Source organism: Bacillus rossius, chromosome 6 (assembly GCF_032445375.1).
Source record: "Bacillus rossius redtenbacheri isolate Brsri chromosome 6, Brsri_v3, whole genome shotgun sequence".
Taxonomy (NCBI): Eukaryota; Metazoa; Arthropoda; class Insecta; order Phasmatodea; family Bacillidae; genus Bacillus; species Bacillus rossius.
The window spans coordinates 63756218-63776318 of record NC_086334.1 but is presented as its reverse complement, the minus strand read 5'-3'; the positions used below and the strand labels follow the sequence as shown (position 1 = coordinate 63776318).

At 45.8% G+C, this 20101-nt stretch overlaps 1 protein-coding gene across 1 annotated transcript in view; it reads left to right on the top strand.

Moving 5' to 3' along the window:
- Positions 1–20101, top strand: part of LOC134533559 (integrin alpha-9-like) — a 192959-nt gene that overhangs the window by 148883 nt on the left and 23975 nt on the right. Inside the window, exons 17-20 of the mRNA XM_063371095.1 lie at positions 6166–6329; positions 9769–9859; positions 13258–13371; positions 15635–15899. Coding sequence (XP_063227165.1) covers positions 6166–6329; positions 9769–9859; positions 13258–13371; positions 15635–15899 — 634 coding nt within the window. The remainder of the gene's footprint in view (positions 1–6165; positions 6330–9768; positions 9860–13257; positions 13372–15634; positions 15900–20101) is intronic.

Genomic DNA, 20101 nt, shown 5'->3' with positions numbered 1-20101 from the left:
GGTTGTCCCTGGACAGGTGAACCAGACGTGGCTAGCGATGCCGCCGCAGGCAAAAGCTGCGAGGTGCGGGGTTGTCCCTGGACAGGTAAACCTGACGTGGCTTGCGTAGCCGCCGCAGGTAGAAGCTACGAGGTGCGGGGTTGTCCCTGGACAGGGTAACCTGACGTGGCTAGCGATGCCGCCGCAGGTAGAAGCTGCGAGCTGCGGGGTTGTCCCTGGACAGGGTATCCTGACGTGGCTAGCGATGCCGCCGCAGGTAGAAGCTGCGAGCTCCAGGAATGTCCCTGGACAGGGTATCCTGATGTGGCTAGCAATGCCGCCGCAGGTAGAAGCCGCGAGGTGCAGGGTTGTCCCTGGACAGGGTATCCTGACGTGGCTAGCGATTCCGCTGCAGGTAGAAGCTGAGAGGTGCGGGGTTGTCCCTGGACAGGGTAACCTGATGTGGCTAGCGATGCCGCTGCAGGTAGAAGCTGCTAGGTGCGGGGTTGTCCCTGGACAGGGTAACCTGACGTGGCTAGCGATGCCGCAACAGGTAGAAGCTGCTAGGTGCGGGGTTGTCCCTGGACAGGTGAACTTGACGTGGCTAGCGATGCCGCCGCAGGTAGAAGCCACAAGGTGCGGGGTTGTCCCTGGACAGAGAACCTGACGTGGCTAGCGATTCCGCCGCAGGTAGAAGCTGCGAGGAGCGGGGTTGTCCCTGGACAGGGTAACCTGACGTGGCTAGCGATGCCGCCGCAGGTAGAAGCCGCGAGGTGCGGGGTCCCTGGACAGGGTAACCTGACGTGGCTAGCGATGCCCCCGCAGGTAGAAGCCACGAGGTGCGGGGTTGCCCCTGGACAGGGTAACCTGACGTGGCTAGCGATGCCGCCGCAGGTAGAAGCTGCGAGGTGCGGGGTTGTCCCTGGACAGGTGATCCTGACGTGGCTAGCGATGCCGCCGCAGGTAGAGCTGCGAGGTGCGGGGTAGTCCCTGGACAGGGTAACCTGACGTGGCTAGCGATGCCGCCTCAGGTAGAAGCTGCGAGGTGCGGGGTTGTCCCTGGACAGGTGAACCTGACGTGGCTAATGATGCCGCCGCAGGTAGAAGCCACGAGGTGCGGGGTTGTCCCTGGACAGGGTAACCTGACTTGGCTAGCGATGCCACCGCAGATAGAAGCTAGGAGGTGCGGGGTTGTCCCTGGACAAATAAAACTTACGTGGCTAGCGATGCCGCCGCAGGTAGAAGCTAGGAGGTGCGGGGTTGTCCCTGGACAGGTGAACCTGACGTGGATAATGATGACGCCGCAGGTAGAAGCCGCGAGGTGCGGGGTTGTCCCTGGACAGGGTAACCTGACGTGGCTAGCGAAGCGCCGCCGCAGGTAGAAGCTGCGAGGTGCGGGGTTGTCCCTGGACAGGTGAACCTGACGTGGCTAGCGATGCCGCCGCAGGTAGAAGCCACGAGGTGCGGGGTTGTCCCTGGACAGGGTAACCTGACTTGGCTAGCGATGCCACCGCAGGTAGAAGCTAGGAGGTGCGGGGTTGTCCCTGGGCAGGTGAATTTGACGTGGCTAGCGATGCCGCAGCAGGTAGAAGCTGCGAGTTGCGGGGTTGTCCCTGGACAGGGTAACCTGACGTGGCTAGCCATGCCACCGCAGGTAGAAGCTATGAGGTGCGGGGTTGTCCCTGGACAGGGTAACCTGACGTGGCTAGCCATGCCACCGCAGGAAGAAGCCACGAGGTGCGGGGTTGTCCCTGGACAGGTGAACCTGACGTGGCTAGCGATGCCGCCGCAGGTAGAAGCTGCGAGGTGCGGGGTTGTCCCTGGGCAGGTGAACCTGACGTGGCTAGCGATGCCACCGCAGGTAGAAGCTAGGAGGTGCGGGGTTGTCCCTGGGCAGGTGAACCTGACGTGGCAAGCGATGCCGCCGCAGGTAGAAACTAGGAGGTGCGGGGTTGTCCCTGGACAGGGTTACCTGACGTGGCTAGCGATGCCACCGCAGGTAGAAGCTAGGTGGTGCGGGGTTGTCCCTGGGCAGGTGAACCTGACGTGGCTAGCGTAGCCGACGCAGGTAGAAGCTGCGAGGTGCGGGGTTGTCCCTGGGCAGGTGAACCTGACGTGGCTAGCCATGCCAACGCAGGAAGAAGCCACGAGGTGCGGGGTTGTCCCTGGACAGGTGAACCTGACGTGGCTAGCAATGCTGCCGCAGGTAGAAGCTGCGAGGTGCGGGGTGGTCCCGGGGCAGGTGAACCTGACGTGGCTAGCGATTCCACCGCAGGTAGAAGCTAGGAGGTGCGGGGTTGTCCCTGGGCAGGTGAACCTGACGTGGCTAGCGATGCCACGAGGAGCTGGGTTGTCCCTGAACAGTTGAACCTGACTTGGCTAGCCTTGCCACGAGGTGCGGGGTTGTCCCTGGGCAGGTGAACCTGACATGGCTAGCCATGCCACCGCAGGTAGAAGCTGCGAGGTGCGGGGTTGTCCCTGGGCAGGTGAACCTGACGTGGCTAGCGATGCCACCGCAGGTAGAAGCTAGGAGGTGCGGGGTTGTCCCTGGGCAGGTGAACCTGACGTGGCAAGCGATGCCGCCGCAGGTAGAAGCTAGGAGGTGCGGGGTAGTCACTGGACAGGGTAACCAGATGTGGCAAGCGATGCCGCCGCAGGTAGAAGCTAGGAGGTGTGGGGTTGTCCCTGGGCAGGTGAACCTGATGTGGCTAGTGATGCCACCGCAGGTAGAAGCTAGGAGGTGCGGGGTTGTCCCTGGGCAGGTGAACCTGACGTGGCAAGCGATGCCGCCGCAGGTAGAAGCTAGGAGGTGCGAGGTTGTACTGGACAAGGTAACCTGACGTGGCAAGCGATGCCGCCGCAGGTAGAAGCTGCGAGGTGCGGGGTTGTCCCTGGGCAGGTGAACCTGACGTGGCTAGCGATGCCACCGCAGGTAGAAGCTAGGAGGTGCGGAGTTGTCCCTGGGCAGGTGAACCTGACGTGGCTAGCGATGCCACGAGTAGCTGGGTTGTCCCTGAACAGTTGAACCTGACTTGGCTAGCCTTGCCACAAGGTGCGGGGTTGTCCCTGGGCAGGTGAACCTGACATGGCTGGCCATGCCACCGCAGGTAGAAGCTGCGAGGGGCGGGGTTGTCCCTGGGCAGGTCAACCTGACGTGGCTAGCGATGCCACCGCAGGTAGAAGCTAGGTGGTGCGGGGTTGTCCCTGGGCAGGTGAACCTGACGTGGCAAGCGATGCCGCCGCAGGTAGAAGCTAGGAGGTGCGGGGTTGTCACTGGACAGGGTAACCAGACGTGGCAAGCGATGCCGCCGCAGGTAGAAGCTAGGAGGTGTGGGGTTGTCCCTGGGCAGGTGAACCTGACGTGGCTAGCGATGCCACCGCAGGTAGAAGCTAGGAGGTGCGGGGTTGTCCCTGGACAGGTGAACCTGACGTGGCAAGCGATGCCGCCGCAGGTAGAAGCTAGGTGGTGCGGGGTTGTCCCTGGACAGGGTAACCTGACTTGGCTAGCGATGCCACCGCAGATAGAAGCTAGGAGGTGCGGGGTTGTCCCTGGACAAATGAACCTTACTTGGCTAGTGATACCGCCGCAGGTAGAAGCTAGGAGGTGCGGGGTTGTCCCTGGACAGGTGAACCTGACGTGGCTTATGATGCCGCCGCAGGTAGAAGCCGCGAGGTGCGGGGTTGTCCCTGGACAGGGTAACCTGACGTGGCTAGCGAAGCGCCGCCGCAGGTAGAAGTTGCGAGGTGCGGGGTTGTCCCTGGACAGGTGAACCTGATGTGGCTAGCGATGCCGCCACAGGTAAAAGCTGCGAGGTGCGGGGTGGTACCTGGGCAGGTGAACCTGACGTGGCAAGCGATGCCGCCGCAGGTAGAAGCTAGGATGTGCGGGGTTGTCCCTGGACAGGGTAACCTGACGTGGCTAGCGATGCCACCGCAGGTAGAAGCTAGGTGGTGCGGGGTTGTCCCTGGGCAGGTGAACCTGACGTGGCTAGCGTAGCCGCCGCAGGTAGAAGCTGCGAGGTGCGGGGTTGTCCCTGGGCAGGTGAACCTGACGTGGCTAGCCATGCGACCGCAGGAAGAAGCCTAGAGATGCGGGGTTGTCCCTGGGCATGTGAACCTGACGTGGCTAGCGATGCCACCGCAGGTAGAAGCTAGGAGGTGCGGGGTTGTCCCTGGGCAGGTGAACCTGACGTGGCTAGCAATGCCACGAGGAGCGGGGTTGTCCCTGAACAGTTGAACCTGACTTGGCTAGCCTTGCCACGAGGTGCAGGGTTGTCCCTGGGCAGGTGAACCTGACATGGCTAGCCATGCCACCGCAGGAAGAAGCCACGAGGTGCGGGGTTGTCCCTGGACAGGTGAACCTGACGTGGCTAGCGTTTCCGCCGCAGGTAGAAGCTGCGAGGTGCGAGGTTGTCCCTTGGCAGGTGAACCTGACGTGGCTAGCGATGCCACCGCAGGTAGAAGCTAGGAGGTGCGGGGTTGTCCCTGGACAGGTGAACCTGACGTGGCTAGCGATGCCGCCGCAGGTAGAAGCTAGGAAGTGCGGGGTTGTCCTTGGGCAGGTGAACCTGACGTGGCTAGCGATGCCACCGCAGGTAGAAGCTAGGAGGTGCGGGGTTGTCCCTGGGCAGGTGTATTTGACGTGGCTAGCGATGCCGCCGCAGGTAGAAGCGGCGAGATGCGGGGTTGTCCCTGGACAGGGTAACCTGACGTGGCTAGCCATGCCACCGCAGGTAGAAGCTACGAGGTGCGGTGTTGTCCCTGGGCATGTGAACGTGACGTGGCTAGCGATGCCGCCGCAGGTAGAAGCTGCGAGGTTCGGGGCTGTCCCTGGACAGGGTAACCTGACGTGGCTAGCCATGCCACCGCAGGAAGAAGCCACGAGGTGCGGGGTTGTCCCAAGACAGGTGAACCTGACGTGGCAAGCGATGCCGCCGCAGGTAGAAGCTGCGAGGTGCGGGGTTGTCCCTGGGCAGGTGAACCTGACGTGGCTAGCCATGCCACCGCAGGAAGAAGCCACGAGGTGCGGGGTTGTCCCTGGACAGTTGAACCTGACATGGCTAGCGATGCCGCCGCAGGTAGAAGCTGCGAGGTGCGAGGTTGTCCCTGGGCATGTGAACCTGACGTGGCTAGCGATGCCACCGCAGGTAGAAGCTAGGAGGTGCGTGGTTGTTCCTGGGCAGGTGAACCTGACGTGGCTAGCGATGCCACGTGGAGCGGGGTTGTCCCTGAACAGTTGAACCTGACTTGGCTAGCCTTGCCACGAGGTGCGGGGTTGTCCCTGGGCAGGTGAACCTGACATGGCTAGCCATGCCACCGCAGGAAGAAGCCACTAGGTGCGGGGTTGTCCCTGGACAGGTGAACCTGACGTGGCTAGCGATGCCGCCGCAGGTAGAACCTGCGAGGTGAGAGGTTGTCCCTGGGCAGGTGAACCTGACATGGCAAGCGATGCCGCCGCAGGTAGAAGCTAGGAGGTGCCGGGTTGTCACTGGACAGGGTAACCTGACGTGGCAAGCGATGCCGCCGCAGGTAGAAGCTAGGAGTTGCGGGGTTGTCCCTGGGCAGGTGAACCTGACGTGGCAAGCGATGCCGCCGCAGGTAGAAGCTAGGAGGTGCGGGGTTGTCACTGGACAGGGTAACCTGACGTGGCAAGCGATGCCGCCGCAGGTAGAAGCTAGGAGGTCCGGGGTTGTCCCTGGGCAGGTGAACCTGACGTGGCTAGCGATGCCACCGCAGGTAGAAGCTAGGAGGTGCGGGATTGTCCCTGGGCAGGTGAACCTGACGTGGCTAGCGATGCCGCCGCAGGTAGAAGCTAGGAAGTGCGGGGTTGTCCCTGGGCAGGTGAACCTGACGTGGCTAGCGATGCCACCGCAGGTAGAAGCTAGGTGGTGCGGGGTTGTCCCTGGGCAGGTGTATTTGACGTGGCTAGCGATGCCGCCGCAGGTAGAAGCTGCGAGATGCGGGGTTGTCCCTGGACAGGGTAACCTGACGTGGCTAGCCATGCCACCGCAGGTAGAAGCTACGAGGTGCGGTGTTGTCCCTGGGCATGTGAACCTGACGTGGCTAGCCATGCCACCGCAGGTAGAAGCTGCGTGGTGCGGGGTTGTCCCTGGGCAGGTGAACCTGACGTGGCTAGCGATACCACCTCAGGTAGAAGCTAGGAGGTGCGGGGTTGTCCCTGGACAGGTGAACCTGACGGTGGAGCTGGACCTGAAGGAGGTGCCGGGCAACACGACGCAGCTGGTGTTCCACGTGACGGCGACCAGCACCAGCCAGGAGCTGAGGCCCGAGGACAACAGCCAGACGCTCCTGCTGGACGTGCGCACCTGGTCCGACCTCAGGATGGTGGGGTGAGCTTTGCCTCGCGCTGTCTCCACTTGGAAACACACAAGATTATTAAGTTAGGAGTATTCCAAGTTATGTAGTTCAGCGTTGTGTGTTTATACGTTATGGGTTTCTAATTATGACTCTTGTAAGTTGTATGATTCTAAGATATGATAGTCTAAGTTATGATTTTCTAAGTTTTGATGTTTCTACGTTGTATGTTCCTGTGTTGTGTGTTTCTGAGTTGTGTTTTTTTTTTTTTTTAATGTTATGACAGTTCTTGGTTGTCATTGTTCGAAGTTAAGACGGTTCAAATTTGTATGGTTCGGCATTGTTTCTATGTTGCATGTTTCTAAGTTATGATAGGTCTAAGTCACGTGAATTTTTTCGAGAATTTTAAATTATGTCTGTTCTGTATTGTGCATTTATAAATTATGTGTTGATCCCGGGAGGGATTATAGGCACTTTGTTTCATTCTAGTGCATTCTATTAAAGCCTCTTACCGGTTCGTGAGATAAATTGCATTTTCAGGTAGTTTTGCAGATAACACTCGAGTTTAAGTATTTAGACTCCAGTAGTTTTTTTAATCCTTAGTTGAGTTAAAGAAAACGCTGTAACTAATTATGCGACTGTGATGTCCCCCTTGGTCACGGCGACTCCTAGCTCTTCACTCCGTCTCCGACTCCAAGCTTTGAGCCATCATTACTATACCACCAGTGTGTTCCTGATGGTAGGGGTGAGAGGTTAAGATTAAATAAAGTTTCAAAGCTTAATTTTTCACGAAGTTCTTATAAACCACATTATTTGGTTTGACAAAAGACTTTAAAAAAATCTTTTTTCACATTTTTATGCTCCAAACATAGTGCAAATGAAAGTAATCTGCTACGTTTGTAGTTTTAAGCCACCTTAAGTGGAATAATTACCCTCTGGAGATTTGGTTGACATTGCATTCGCCACATTTAGGATAGAATTTGTCTACAGTAGGCACAATAAGGCACTTCTTGATTCCTGTGTTGCCTAGAACTCCTTTATCGTCTCTCTCCCAAGGGATGCTAGTTCAATAATGTTATTATATATATATTGTTTCAAGATACCTCTAAAGACTACAAATATTGATACTCAGCTCAGTAGCTTGTATTTTTTACTGAAGCCTTAGGCAGCATCAAAAACAAGAAAAATCAATTGGTGCTAATGAAAAAACACCAAAGTAATCATTATTAATACAAATTGCTGAATGCATGAATGTATAGTATCCAGCATGTAACAGAAAATAGCAAACAAATGCTAGAGCTAGTCGCGCTTGTTGCTGATTCATTGTACGGCACTTCCAGATTCACCAGCGGGAAAACACGATGTGTATCAGCGTGGATGACGATTGTGCCTTCTTTTTAGAATGTGCTTAATTTTTACTTCGAATGAGCTTCGATAAGTCTGTACTCAGGACACGATTGGCCCCATGGTTTGGAGACGAGATGTCTATACTCCTCACATTGTACAAGTCCTAGCCTCGTGGTCCGAAGACACTTGGGCTATACGACCAACATTTAAGTCCTAGTAGGAAAGTATTACAAGTATCGAAAAAAAAAAATTCATTGAAGGCACAGTGACAACGCATTTATTTCGTCATTGTATAAAGTTTTTTTCGTAGAGTGAATTGTTATTAAACTCCACAAAAGGTAATGTGAAACAGATTTTTAAATTTAATTTTAGGTTTGGTTACTATTATCATGGACAAGGAATCAATCCAACAAAAGGATTCGATCGAGTAGATCATTATTTTGAGTAATTTTGTTGATGACTTTTGGAATTTTTCCCGAATTTCTTGGTTAATTATTACGAATTTCCAATATAGTGGGCAATATATTGTCATCGGCTTACTGTTGGATGGTAGATTAGGAACCTAAGCTGCTTTTAGGATTTTTCGTCATATTTTACTGAATACATATTTTTTATACCTAAAATTACCCTTTTTTTGGCTCAAACAAGGATAGAACCAAAAACTGTATCGATCAAGTCAATTAATTAATTGCTGATTTTTTGGATGAATTTTAGTATTTTCTCGGAATTTCTAGCTTAATAAATACAGATTTCCAAGATGGCGGCTAAATTTCAAGAAGGCGGGCATCCTGGAAAAAAAAATAATTAATTTACTCTAGCGGGTAAAAATTAAAATAACATGGCGGTAGCACCTTCTAACACATGAAAACAATATTTCGTATTCAAGATGGCAGCCTATAGCAGACGAAAACAAGATGGCGGACGTGACGTCATGCTAGCTGGCGCTAATTATACTTTGGAATTAGTGGTGAGAGGTATGTCTGCTGGTGGCTTACATGGAGGAAGGATCTATGGAAAAATTTTTTGCCTTCACTGGTTTAGAACCGAGGACTCCAAGGTGTAAGAGCTTGTTTACAATTAAACTTGTCTAATTAAAATTTCTATTAAATTTTACATTTTTCCAATTTTTTGAATAATAATCATGGAAATTCTAGATGGCACAGTTTTTAAATGGCGGAATGTTTTTATTAAAATTGCATTAAGTTTTTTTTATTATTTTATAATTTCCCCCGATTTTCAAGCATAACAAAACGGATTTTCTAGATGGCGGCCATGATGAAAATTACAATGGTTATATCATAATTCAAAATGGTGGCCTGACTTACTAATTGTCACAGTATTGACCTCGGTGGCTTATGATGGCTTTTCATGGCTTTTCGTTGAGAATTTAAACCGCTTCTATGACGTTTTGTGTTGGCAAAAGTCTTTTGAGGTTTCTGGAATTCCCAATTTTTGAATTTTTTGTGAGGTTTTCCCTCGTAAATAGAATTTTTAGTTTTTGTAAATTTGTGAGATTTTTAGAGGATTTTTTTCTTCAAAAAACGGAAATTTGGTGGATTTGGGCGAAATTTGGGCAAATGTTTGCAAATTTTGAGGAATTTGGGTCAATTTTTCAAAATTTTAAGGTAAATGGCAAGGTCATCCAAGAAGGCCACCGTAATGTCACAATAAAAGATGGTGGTTGGCGTCCGGCCTTCACCCAGAACCCATGTCCCCGCACCTACCAAGCTATACTACTGCTGGTAAATATCGTAAAAGCGCTGGAAATTAGTATCTATTATGCGCCATGCCTATGTTGAATCGTACATTTTACTGTATGTATTTTACTAAATAATTGAATCAGCTAAAGAAATAGCACTGAGTGTGGCTCGTTGCAAACAGCGGCATCTATTATAGTTTTTCGTCCTTGGCATTCCTAAGTATACCTGCACTCTCACATAACACTTATGATCAGGTGGTTACAACAATAACTCACTGTGTCCGATGTACTAGGATTGGTATGGGTTTATGACTTGTATTTCATTTTTCATAATAAAATAACAGTATTATGTAACTTATTTGTGTATTATTTTTTATAATTTATAAAACCTGTGCATATTAGGCCTAATAATATATTACATTTTGCAGGACGCCGAGCCAAGACACATTATATTTCACAGAAGCAAGTGACACATCCATTAACACCGATGATGAACTAACATGTGTTCATTCATACCAGGTAAAATTCACCTCAAAACTTGTTCAGATTTCTTTTAAATTTTTTTTACAATGTCACTTTTGTTGTGATGTAGACCAGAAAGATTCAACAGGTTTTATAGATGTAACATATTCCTCTCTGTAAGTGTAAGGCTACTTGTAACCGGGTTGCTGTGATTGTCCGCTGTCAAAGTAAGTTGAAAAGCTATAATGAGGCGTTCTCACAACTTTCTAAGTAAGAAAAAATTATTTTTATCCCAGAAATAATTATAAATAACTTAATTTGTTTGGATATATATAGACCAGTGTTCTGCCTAATAACAGTTATGTTGTTATGAAAAGAAAGTATCCTACAATATTTTTAATTTATTTCATGAGACTTCGACGTCTTATTAACTAAGATCATCAGTTAGCCTCCTATGTCGTTTTCCATATCATCCTGTCATCTCTCTCGTCAACATGCCTTTTATGTTGTCCCTTAAATCTAAAAATTCTAAAAATACATTGCATTTATATGGGTTTTCTTCATAGAATCATGTGCAGATTTTATTTTTACTACGCTTTGCCTGTACGTATGTATGAATGGACTATGTAATAAAATACTTCCATTCAATTTTTACCCACTTTTCGACGTCCGAGTGTGTTGAAATTTTGCATACAACTAAAGAACTCTAAAAATACAATATTTTGATAACTTCTGACCTTAGTGTTAAGGGGAACTGGGGGAAGGGTCAGAGGGTCAAAACATCACTAATTTCGAGCTATGGGTAATAACCAGGCCTTTTGTGTTGGGGAATGGTGAGAATTTTCCCCGGGGTTGACTGTCAGCCTAAGGAGGGATTTAAAAAAACCTATGCCTTTTTGATTTGAAGTGTTTTCAAAATTGGGGTTTAGGGGGGAAAATATGCCCGGGTAAGGAGATGTAATGCCCCTAAATTTAGAAAATTTTAAAAGTATATTCTTTTCGATTTAGAGTTTTTCCGGGGTCGTTTTATGATGGAAAATGCTCCAGGGCTTCGTTTTTCTCCCCATGGGGGGGGGGGGGGGGGGGGAAATTGCCGCTAAATGTCGAAAATTTCAATAATATATTTTTTTCGATTTAGTATGTCCGAGGTCGGATTATGGTGGAAAATGTGCCCGGATTTCGTTAATGGAAATGGGTACTGTATCTTAAATTATCTGGTCACTCTTTCGGCGTGTTCAAGTGTATTATACGGGCATTCCATCAGTCCGTGTTGATTTCGGCACAGATGGTTTACATATAATTAAACCAATAAGCATTCCGTTTCCAGCAAAATAAAGCTATGGTACTGCCGAAAGGCGAAGGTTGACATTAATACTGAGTTGGGCATCTACCGTGCATAATATGAAAGGCTGCACTGTAGATTATGCAGTTGTTTGTTTGGGATCGCGTCTCTTTGCTCCCGGACAGGCTTATGTAGTTATTAGTCGCTTAAATTCACTGGATGGTCTCCAAGAAAAACTCTATTGCTCTAAGATAACAATAAAAGTTTCATATAATGTGGACGCATTAACTTTAGTGACTAGAATACATGAACATTTATGACTAATTAAGTCCATTGTGACAAATAAATACTGTTACGAACGCAGGACCGCAACACGCGCTAGGTTCGGAGCTGGCTGGCGGCCCTGCCAGGCCACTGGCGTCATGCACACATCACGTGGCCTGCACTGACGTAAGGCATGCCACGCGTGCCTGGTCGGATTACAACCCTTCCCCCCCCCCTCCGCTCCCCGCGCTTCATCCTGCCTCGGCGCCGTTATCTATCGCTGAGCGGCCTTGGGAATTCCGCGGGCCGCAGCGCGGAGTGGCGATAATGGATGCCACCCTTCTCGACTGTTCGAGCGTCGGGTCGGCCCGGGATGACGCGACTCTTTACAGCTGCTCTCGTTGGTTCGAGAAGGGTGCCTCAGACTACTTAAGCAGCGACGCCGGCCTCTGCGAGAGAGTTCTGAGCGAAGGGAAGTGCGACATCGGCGAAGCGGGTGAGACCCCCACCTGGGAGTGGTGCAACACGGAGCGACGGGATCGCGAGAGTGCGACTGAGTGGCGCGAGACTGTGTGTGCAGACAGGCGCGAGGTGAGGGGCGAACCACTGTTGAGCCTAGCTCCAGTGAGGGGTGCGAACTACAGAACTTGATAGACATTAAGTGACCTGAGGATAAATATTTTTAAGTGCCAGTGATTTGTGATCGGATGTTTTTAAGTACAAATATTTATTATTTATGTAAATATTAGTAATACAACTGTAATAAAACTTAATTTTGCTATTCTTCACGAACCCAATTTTACCCCACGTCATTAATCGTAATAATACTTTAAACACTCATATTTAGTAGGTATTTTTAATTTGTTTCAATAACTCATATTCAATATTATAATTTTATTTTGAGATTAAAAAGAATAAAATAAACTTATAGTTTAAAAAACAAAAAAAATACTTTTATCATTAAATGAACTATAAATTTAAAAAATAAATTTAAATTCAACTCTTTTTTTGAACATTCAAATAATAAATAACTCTGTATAACTAAAAGCGTAAAGTGCTCTCTTCTTTCATTTTTGTAATGACAATATCCTAACATTAGTGAGACAATTTAAGACGAATGATATCAAGCACCTCAAGTTTTTTGTTATACAGAGTTGTGGTGCATTCATTATTTGACTGTTGGACAAAAACTTAAAAATTAAATTTTATTTTCTTTAATTTTTAATTCATTCAACGATAAAAACGGGTTTATTTAGTTTTTTTAAACTATAGTATATTTACTCATTACTCTCTTGAAGATTTCCTTGCACATTGAGCACCTAAAGATTAAAGATATCTTCGTTGATCACGCGATTTGTAAACTTTATGCTTGCTACATGATAAAAAAATCGTAACTTAGGTTAGTTTTATAAAAGACATTATTCATCATTGTACTTTACAAGAAATTTTAATTCAAGAAATAATTTATATCTGTGTAACATGTTGTTTTAATGCAGTGAAATTTTATTTTTTTTGGTTACTCAAACTATTTTTTAAGAAAATAATATTTATGTACTTACTTAATTACCTTTGTTAAAAAAAACTTAGATTTGCCTTAACTCTCAAGTATTCATTTGAAAAATTATTTAAAAAATAATAATAAAAGTATTTAAGATTTAGGAATACGATGTTACTGATTGAAGTACTTGAAAATTTTTGGGTACATAGGTTAGTAAAGCAAACTGCATTAAAATAAGATATAAAGGATGATATTTAAGTTATTTAAGTCGACCAGTGTTTAGCTAAAATGTATGTGAACAATTAGCGTACTACTGAGGAAGATATTATCAGAGTGAAGTGTTGCAGCATAATAAATAGTAAGTGAGGTAACATGCCACAGCCACCTTCTAGATGGTATTTATTTTTCCAGGTGCGAAACTATGGTCCAAGCAGTGTTGACTCCTTGGACCTTATATTCAGAGTTCCTATTGCAGTAATAGTTGGAGAGGAGAATATAACTTTTAACAGAATATATCTCCCCAAGGTTAGTACATATTGGAAACACACAATATAGGTATTGCAATGTGTAATCGTTTGTTTGAGGTATGGATTTTAATTTTTTCTTGTGTCAGCGATTAATTAATATTTGAATCCATTTAATTATATATTAAATTTGAATGATTATATTATATGAAATTTTATAGTTAATATTTAATTTTGAGTTAATATTACAATTTATCATTAGAGTTAATTTTCATTGTAGTTTATAATTGCCTGATTGAGCTGTTTTACATTGTGTTAATCTTCCGTTGAGTTCATTTTTCGTTGAGACCATTTTTCGTCAAGTTCACCTGGAGTTGAGTTCACCTGGAGTTGAGTTCACCTTGAGTTGAGTTCACCTTGAGTTGAGTTCACCTTGAGTTGAGTTCACCTTGAGTTGTGTTCACCTGGAGTTGAGTTCACCTGGAGCTGAGTTCAACTTGAGCTGAGTTCAACTTGAGCTGAGTTCAACTTGAGCTGAGTTCAACTTGAGCTGAGTTCAACTTGAGCTGAGTTCAACTTGAGCTGAGTTCAACTTGAGCTGAGTTCACCTTCTATTAAAATGGTATTTCTATTTTATGGGATCATATTTTTAAGACTGTTTTATTTTAAAGGTGATTACATTTTTGAAGTTTTCTTTCATATGATGTAACTTTTCATTAATGGACATCATTAAATTTTTCCAATGAAAGCTAATTATATTTTCCGTTTTGTTTCATAAGCTCGTGTAAGGCTCGTCCAAGTAAACGGCCGGTTGATGATTTTGAAAGTTGAATACTAAGCATAACTTCAATGTGAAACAGTTAATTGTGTGTCACCTTAACCCATGATGCTATGCAAAACATACATTTGCATTCGGTCTGACCTTTGTTCCTACCCGTAACTACATCAGAAATTAACTCAATGGTTTTATGTTGACGAAAAATATATCCGATACTGTTTGTTTACAAACGGTGTCAGCTGGGCTGTAACTGCGTGTAGCAGAATCAAAGCCACTGGACTCGCATTCCTGATTGCCACCTTAATTACAATTTTCTACAGTCTACAGAAAATTCTGCAGGCAAATTCTGAGATGGTTTATTACTATTAACCGTGATCAAGAAGTAAAAGCCAAAATAAATATGTATGAATAAATAAATTTTGTTCCACGGAGCGTATTGCACTAACAAACAGTTTTAGATCGTTTTTACGATCGAAAGCATTACAATTTAGCACTATGTAAAACGTGTTGTAATGTGTTGAATGCAAGTTCCTAAAGGTAACACATCAAAAATTCTGTATGAAATACGTGGTGACAACGTATCTATACATGTTTGTTGAAGTGACACAAGTTCTCCTGTTTTATTTAACTCTGATGTAATGTGTATTTTTTTCTATGATTTTGTAGCTTTTTTTTCATAATTACTTTTATTTAAATACTATTTCTAAAATTTTAACTAAATACTATCTTTGCATTTTTTGTTCTGCCACAAATATTTTCAAAACATGTTATTTTAGTGTAATATCATGGGTATGAAAAGTCGTAGAAAATATTATCACTTGTGCATGGCTTTACACTCTCGATATTACATGTAGTGAATATTCGTGGCAGAGCAACAAATGCTACATAAATTTCTAGAAGTAACCCTTAAAGCATATGTGAGACCAGTGGCGTAGCTAAGGTAACTGGCGCCTTGACCAGACTTGAAAATGGCACCCCCTCATGGTTTAAAAGAGAGGGGGGATTGTTCAGTAACCGCGAAAAGATCGCGGGGGCGCCCCCCCCCCCCCTCCACACCCACCCGCTTGCTACGCCAATGTGTGAGACCTTTGAATATATATACTGTATAGAAGTCGCCAGCCCAGGTTAAAATTTCTAAAACGGTTTTTAGGTAGTTGGTTAATTCACCGCCGCAATCGCCACCACCTCTAGGGCATTGACTTGTGATGGTCCCTAGCGGATAAGTGTCGATCTCTTCAAACACCCCTTCCCCCTCCCGTTGAACGACCTTGATCTGCAGTGAATGATAGTTGGGGGGTGCGGGGAATGACAGCAGGCGACAGTGCTGCGCTATAATTTGTAAATATCAACTAAGACGATACAGGGCATTATGGCAGCGCACTGCAGCGGTGAATTTCCCAAGCTGCTCATCATACGCTTCTAAAAAACGTAGTGTAAATCCTATCCACTCGCGACTTCTATACAGTATATATATTCAAAGGTGAGACCGAGCCGTAATCCCAGATGAAAGCAAGTGAAAGGCGTGGCTGTGGCGCGGTGCCTGCAGGCGTCGCTGAACGGCCAGCCCGTGTTCTGCTCGGCGGGCGACTACCAGTTCCCGGGTGACGGCGCTAACTCCAGCTGGGGGGACCCGGGGCGGACACGGCGTGCGGCGGGTGGCGAGGCCTCCTCGGCCGGGACGCTGTCCCTCAGCTGCGGCGAGCCGCACGTCGCCTGCGTCACCGTCACCTGCGGCGCAGTGGGGCCTTTCCTCTCGGCGCAGGCCAGCGCCAGTGTGCAGCTGCGCATGCGCGTGCAGCCGCGGCGTCTGCGTGAGTCACCCGCCTGCGCGCCCCTTGCCGAGACGAGGGGCCTGCCACTTGTCCGAATTACCACTTTCCGAATAACCACTTCTCCGAATAACTACTTGTCCGAATAACCATTTGTCCGAATAACCATTTGTCCGAATAACCACTTGTCCGAATAACCACTTGTCCGAATAACCACTTGTCCGAATAACCACTTTTCCGAATAACCACTTTTCCGAATAACCACTTTTCCGGATAACCACTTGTCCGAATAACCTCTTGTCCGAATAACCACTTGTCCGAATAACCACTTGTCCGAATAACCACTTGTCCGAATAACCACTTGTCCGAATAACCACTTGTCCGAATTACCACTTGTCCGAATTACCACTTGTCCGAATTACCACTTGTCCGAATTACCACTTGTCCGAATTACCACTTGTCCGAATTACCACTTGTCCGAATTACCACTTGTCCGAATAACCACTTGTCCGAATAATCACTTGTCCGAATAATCACTTCTCCGAGCTCCTTTTGTTCGAAGAACCATTTGTCCGAGTGACCACTTCTCCGAGCTCCTTTTGTCCGAATAACCACTTGTCTGAATAACCACTATTCCGAGCTCCTTTTGTTCGAAGAACCATTTGTCCGAGTGACCACTATTCCGAGATCCTTTTGTTCGAAGTGCCACTTGTCCGAGTGACCACTTCTCTGAGCTCCTTTTGTTCGAAGGACCACTTGTCTGAGTGACCACTTCTCCGAGCTCCTTTTGTTCCAAGGACAACTTGTCCGAGTGACCACTTCTCCGAGATCCTTTTGTTCGAAGTGCCACTTGTCCGAGTGACCACTTCTCCGAGCTCCTTTTGTTCGAAGGACAACTTGTCCGAATGACCACTTCTCCGAGCTCCTTTTTTTCGAAGGACTACTTGTCCGAGTTACCATCTCTCCGAGCTCTGAGGGACGGATGGTGTCTCCCACACTCTCGACCTAGCTTCGCCCTGCCTCCTCCTTGACAGCCAATCCCGTGCCATGGTTACCAACCGACATGCGGTGTGGGTTTCCGTATGACAAATATCGTAATAGGACATTACGGGAACCTTTGGCCAGTTAGCATTGGCGAAGCATGAGATAATAACTGCATTGCTTTCAAGCTTACACACTCCACGCTGCTAGAAGTCACTATTGTACACTAGTTAAACACTTTTAAAAACGTAGGTACACTCCACACAGCCATGTTCGCTGGCATCACTTGTCTCGCATATTTATTCCTTGTTCCCCATATTGTCTCTCTTGCAATCACTGTCATATATATATATATATATATATATATATATATATATATATATATATATATCTGGCAACATCCTACTATTTGCATTGGCGTGTCTCGTCGGCTTAGTGAAGCTCGTGGCGGCCTGCGAACTAACGGCGCTAGTAGTAGTTGAACCCATCATTAACACTGCATTAAATGGTAGTTTCTAATAAAAGTAGGTATATTAAAAATAAACTGTTTTGTTTTAAATTTCTGGTAAAGTTTAGGGTTTTTAATTTATTTGGAAGCTTTTTAGAGTTTGAATACATAGGAATCAAGGGCGTCTATAAGGGGGGGGGGGGGGTTGCCAGGCCGCCCCCCCCCCCCCTCCTACGAAATCAGAAGAAAAAAATAAAAATTAATAGACCTTGCATGTAAGGCTGATAACTAACGTTTATAGTGCAGGATAACATTAATTAAGCACTACACAAATATTTTTTGAGAAAATGAAACTATTAGAATTACATATTTTTTTAGTCCCTTATGTTTCATGGTTTCGTGGTTATGCATAAGTTTTTTCAGGCAAAGTGGAACTTTGTTAGATAGGTTACCATTTAGGATTCCAAATTCAATAATTAAAGTTACATTGAACCCCGAATTTACGTATGCTTAGGTTTTACGAGGAGCGAAAAGGGGAGAATATTGTCCAGGGCATGGAGAGGTAAGCCATGTCATGATGCCGCCTGCCGCCGTCGCGCCAGCCAGCCGGACTAGTGTCGCGCGCCCACTTACTTTGTAGAAGCTATGTACCGTCGCCACATTTCTAAACGCATGTCAGATTTAAATTTACTCCTCTTATAGGAACATAATTTAGAGTATTAAAGACCATACAAAATAAATGTTGTTCGTTAACGAATGCTTGTGAGTAGGTGCGGCAAAAATAAACCAATGAAAACATTAGCATTCACTTGTGCCTTTCTTGCGCGGTCTGTCTAAGCGTTACTTCACTGCGCTTCCGCTTGGAGCGCTGAAACTTGTCCTCAATTGTTTACATTGGACTCTCCGTTCTGTGCCCTCGCTTTTCCATAGTTCATTCTTATGTTGTTGGCACGTGTGTTATAATGCTTTATCTGCTTGTCTATCAAGTTGGTTTATCTGTATCTGTAGCTGTGTTTATTGAGTTGGTGAATGTATCTGCGATCATCTGGATGTTCCTGTTCTGGAATCTTTAATTTTTATTTAAGTAAACTGCATTAATAATGAAGAGACAAGCTTCTATTTAAAACTTTTTTACGAAAAAACAGAGTGTAAATAGACCCGTTAGTAACAGTGCTGACGTTGACTGTGCCAGTAACAATGTTTCTTCTGGTGTCGCAAGTACTAGTGCCGTTGATCCAGCACCAGCTGCGGAAGATTTCAAGCAAGTAAGAAAAAATATATATGATATTGGAAACTATTGTCAAAGCAATTCCGTTCGTTCGTTAACGAATGAAGAAAAAATTACGCTTGTAGAAAATATTTGGAAACCTCATCCTGTATACAAATTTCCTTCTACTTCTAGTAGTTCTTCTAGTTCAAATCATACTAGATCTTTTCAAATGAAATGGCTAGAAGAATTTGAGTGGTTAGCGTTCTCTGAAGAAAAATCAGGGTCTTTTTGTAAATATTGCGTAATATTTTCACACTCCAAAAGTGTAGGAAAAGGAGATCAGCAAGAAACAGGAGCATTAATAACAAGGACTTTAAGTAATTTGAAAAAAGCCAAGGAACTTTTTCGTAAACATGAAAATTGCACGTACCATAAAACATCAGTTTCGATTGCTGAAAACACAAAATCAATTTTTACAAAAAAACAGAGTGTTATAAATCAAGTCAATGCTCAAAGGAGATTGAATATTGAAAAAAAAAAAAAAAAAAAAAAGAGACAGGGAAAGACTGATCCCTATCATACAAACAATAATATTTTGTGGAAGACAGCAAATCGCACTAAGAGGTCATCGTGACAGTGGACGTATAAGCTTAGAAGAGCCAGAAAATAATGACGGAAATTTTCGATCACTGCTGAGATAAAGAGCAAACAGTGGCGATAATGACCTAAAAGACCAGTTAATGAACAGTGGAGGGAGGAGCATGTACACTAGTTCTTTTATTCAAAACGAGCTCATTAACACGTTTGGTCATTTAATCCAATCCCAAATTGTGAAAAATGTCAGGAATTCTATTTTTTATTCCGTTTTAGCAGATGAAACAACTGACATTGGCCAAATAGAACAGTTTTCTCTTTGTGTGCGGTATGTTGAAGACCAGTCATACAATATTAGAGAAGATTTCCTAACTTTTTTCCCCGTTTATGACGTTACTGGTGCAGGCTTAGCTAACACAGTGTTAGAGACCTTGTCAAATTTAGGGCTTGACTTAAAGAAAATGAGAGGTCAAGGATACGATGGCGCTGCCACGATGAAAGGGCGATTCAGAAGGGTACAAGCTGCTATCAAAGGAAAACTACCACTAGCTTTGTACACACATTGTTCTTCACATAGTCTAAATTTGTGTTTGTCAGATGCAAGTAAAATTCCTTCTATAAGAAATTGTATGGGCGTTATCAAAGAAGTCTGCGGATTCTTCCATATGTCAGCCAAAAGAACTGAAATATTGAAATCAACGATATCTGACTGTTGTCCTGAACAGAAAAAAAAGAAACTTATCTCATTATGTGAAACACGATGGGTGGAAAGGTACGACTCAGTGATTTTATTTAAAGAGATTTTAGAACCAATTCTCCTCTCTCTTTTGAAAATAGAAGAAGAATCAAGTGAATCAGCACCTAAGGCACATGCTCTTAGTAGTTCTATCAGTCAATTTCAATTTCTTGTTAATATTTTTTTTTTGAGCCAGATGCTGTCAACTACACATAACTTATCTGTGAACCTTCAAAGAAAAAACATAGATCTTTCTCAAGCCATTGCAAATTTTA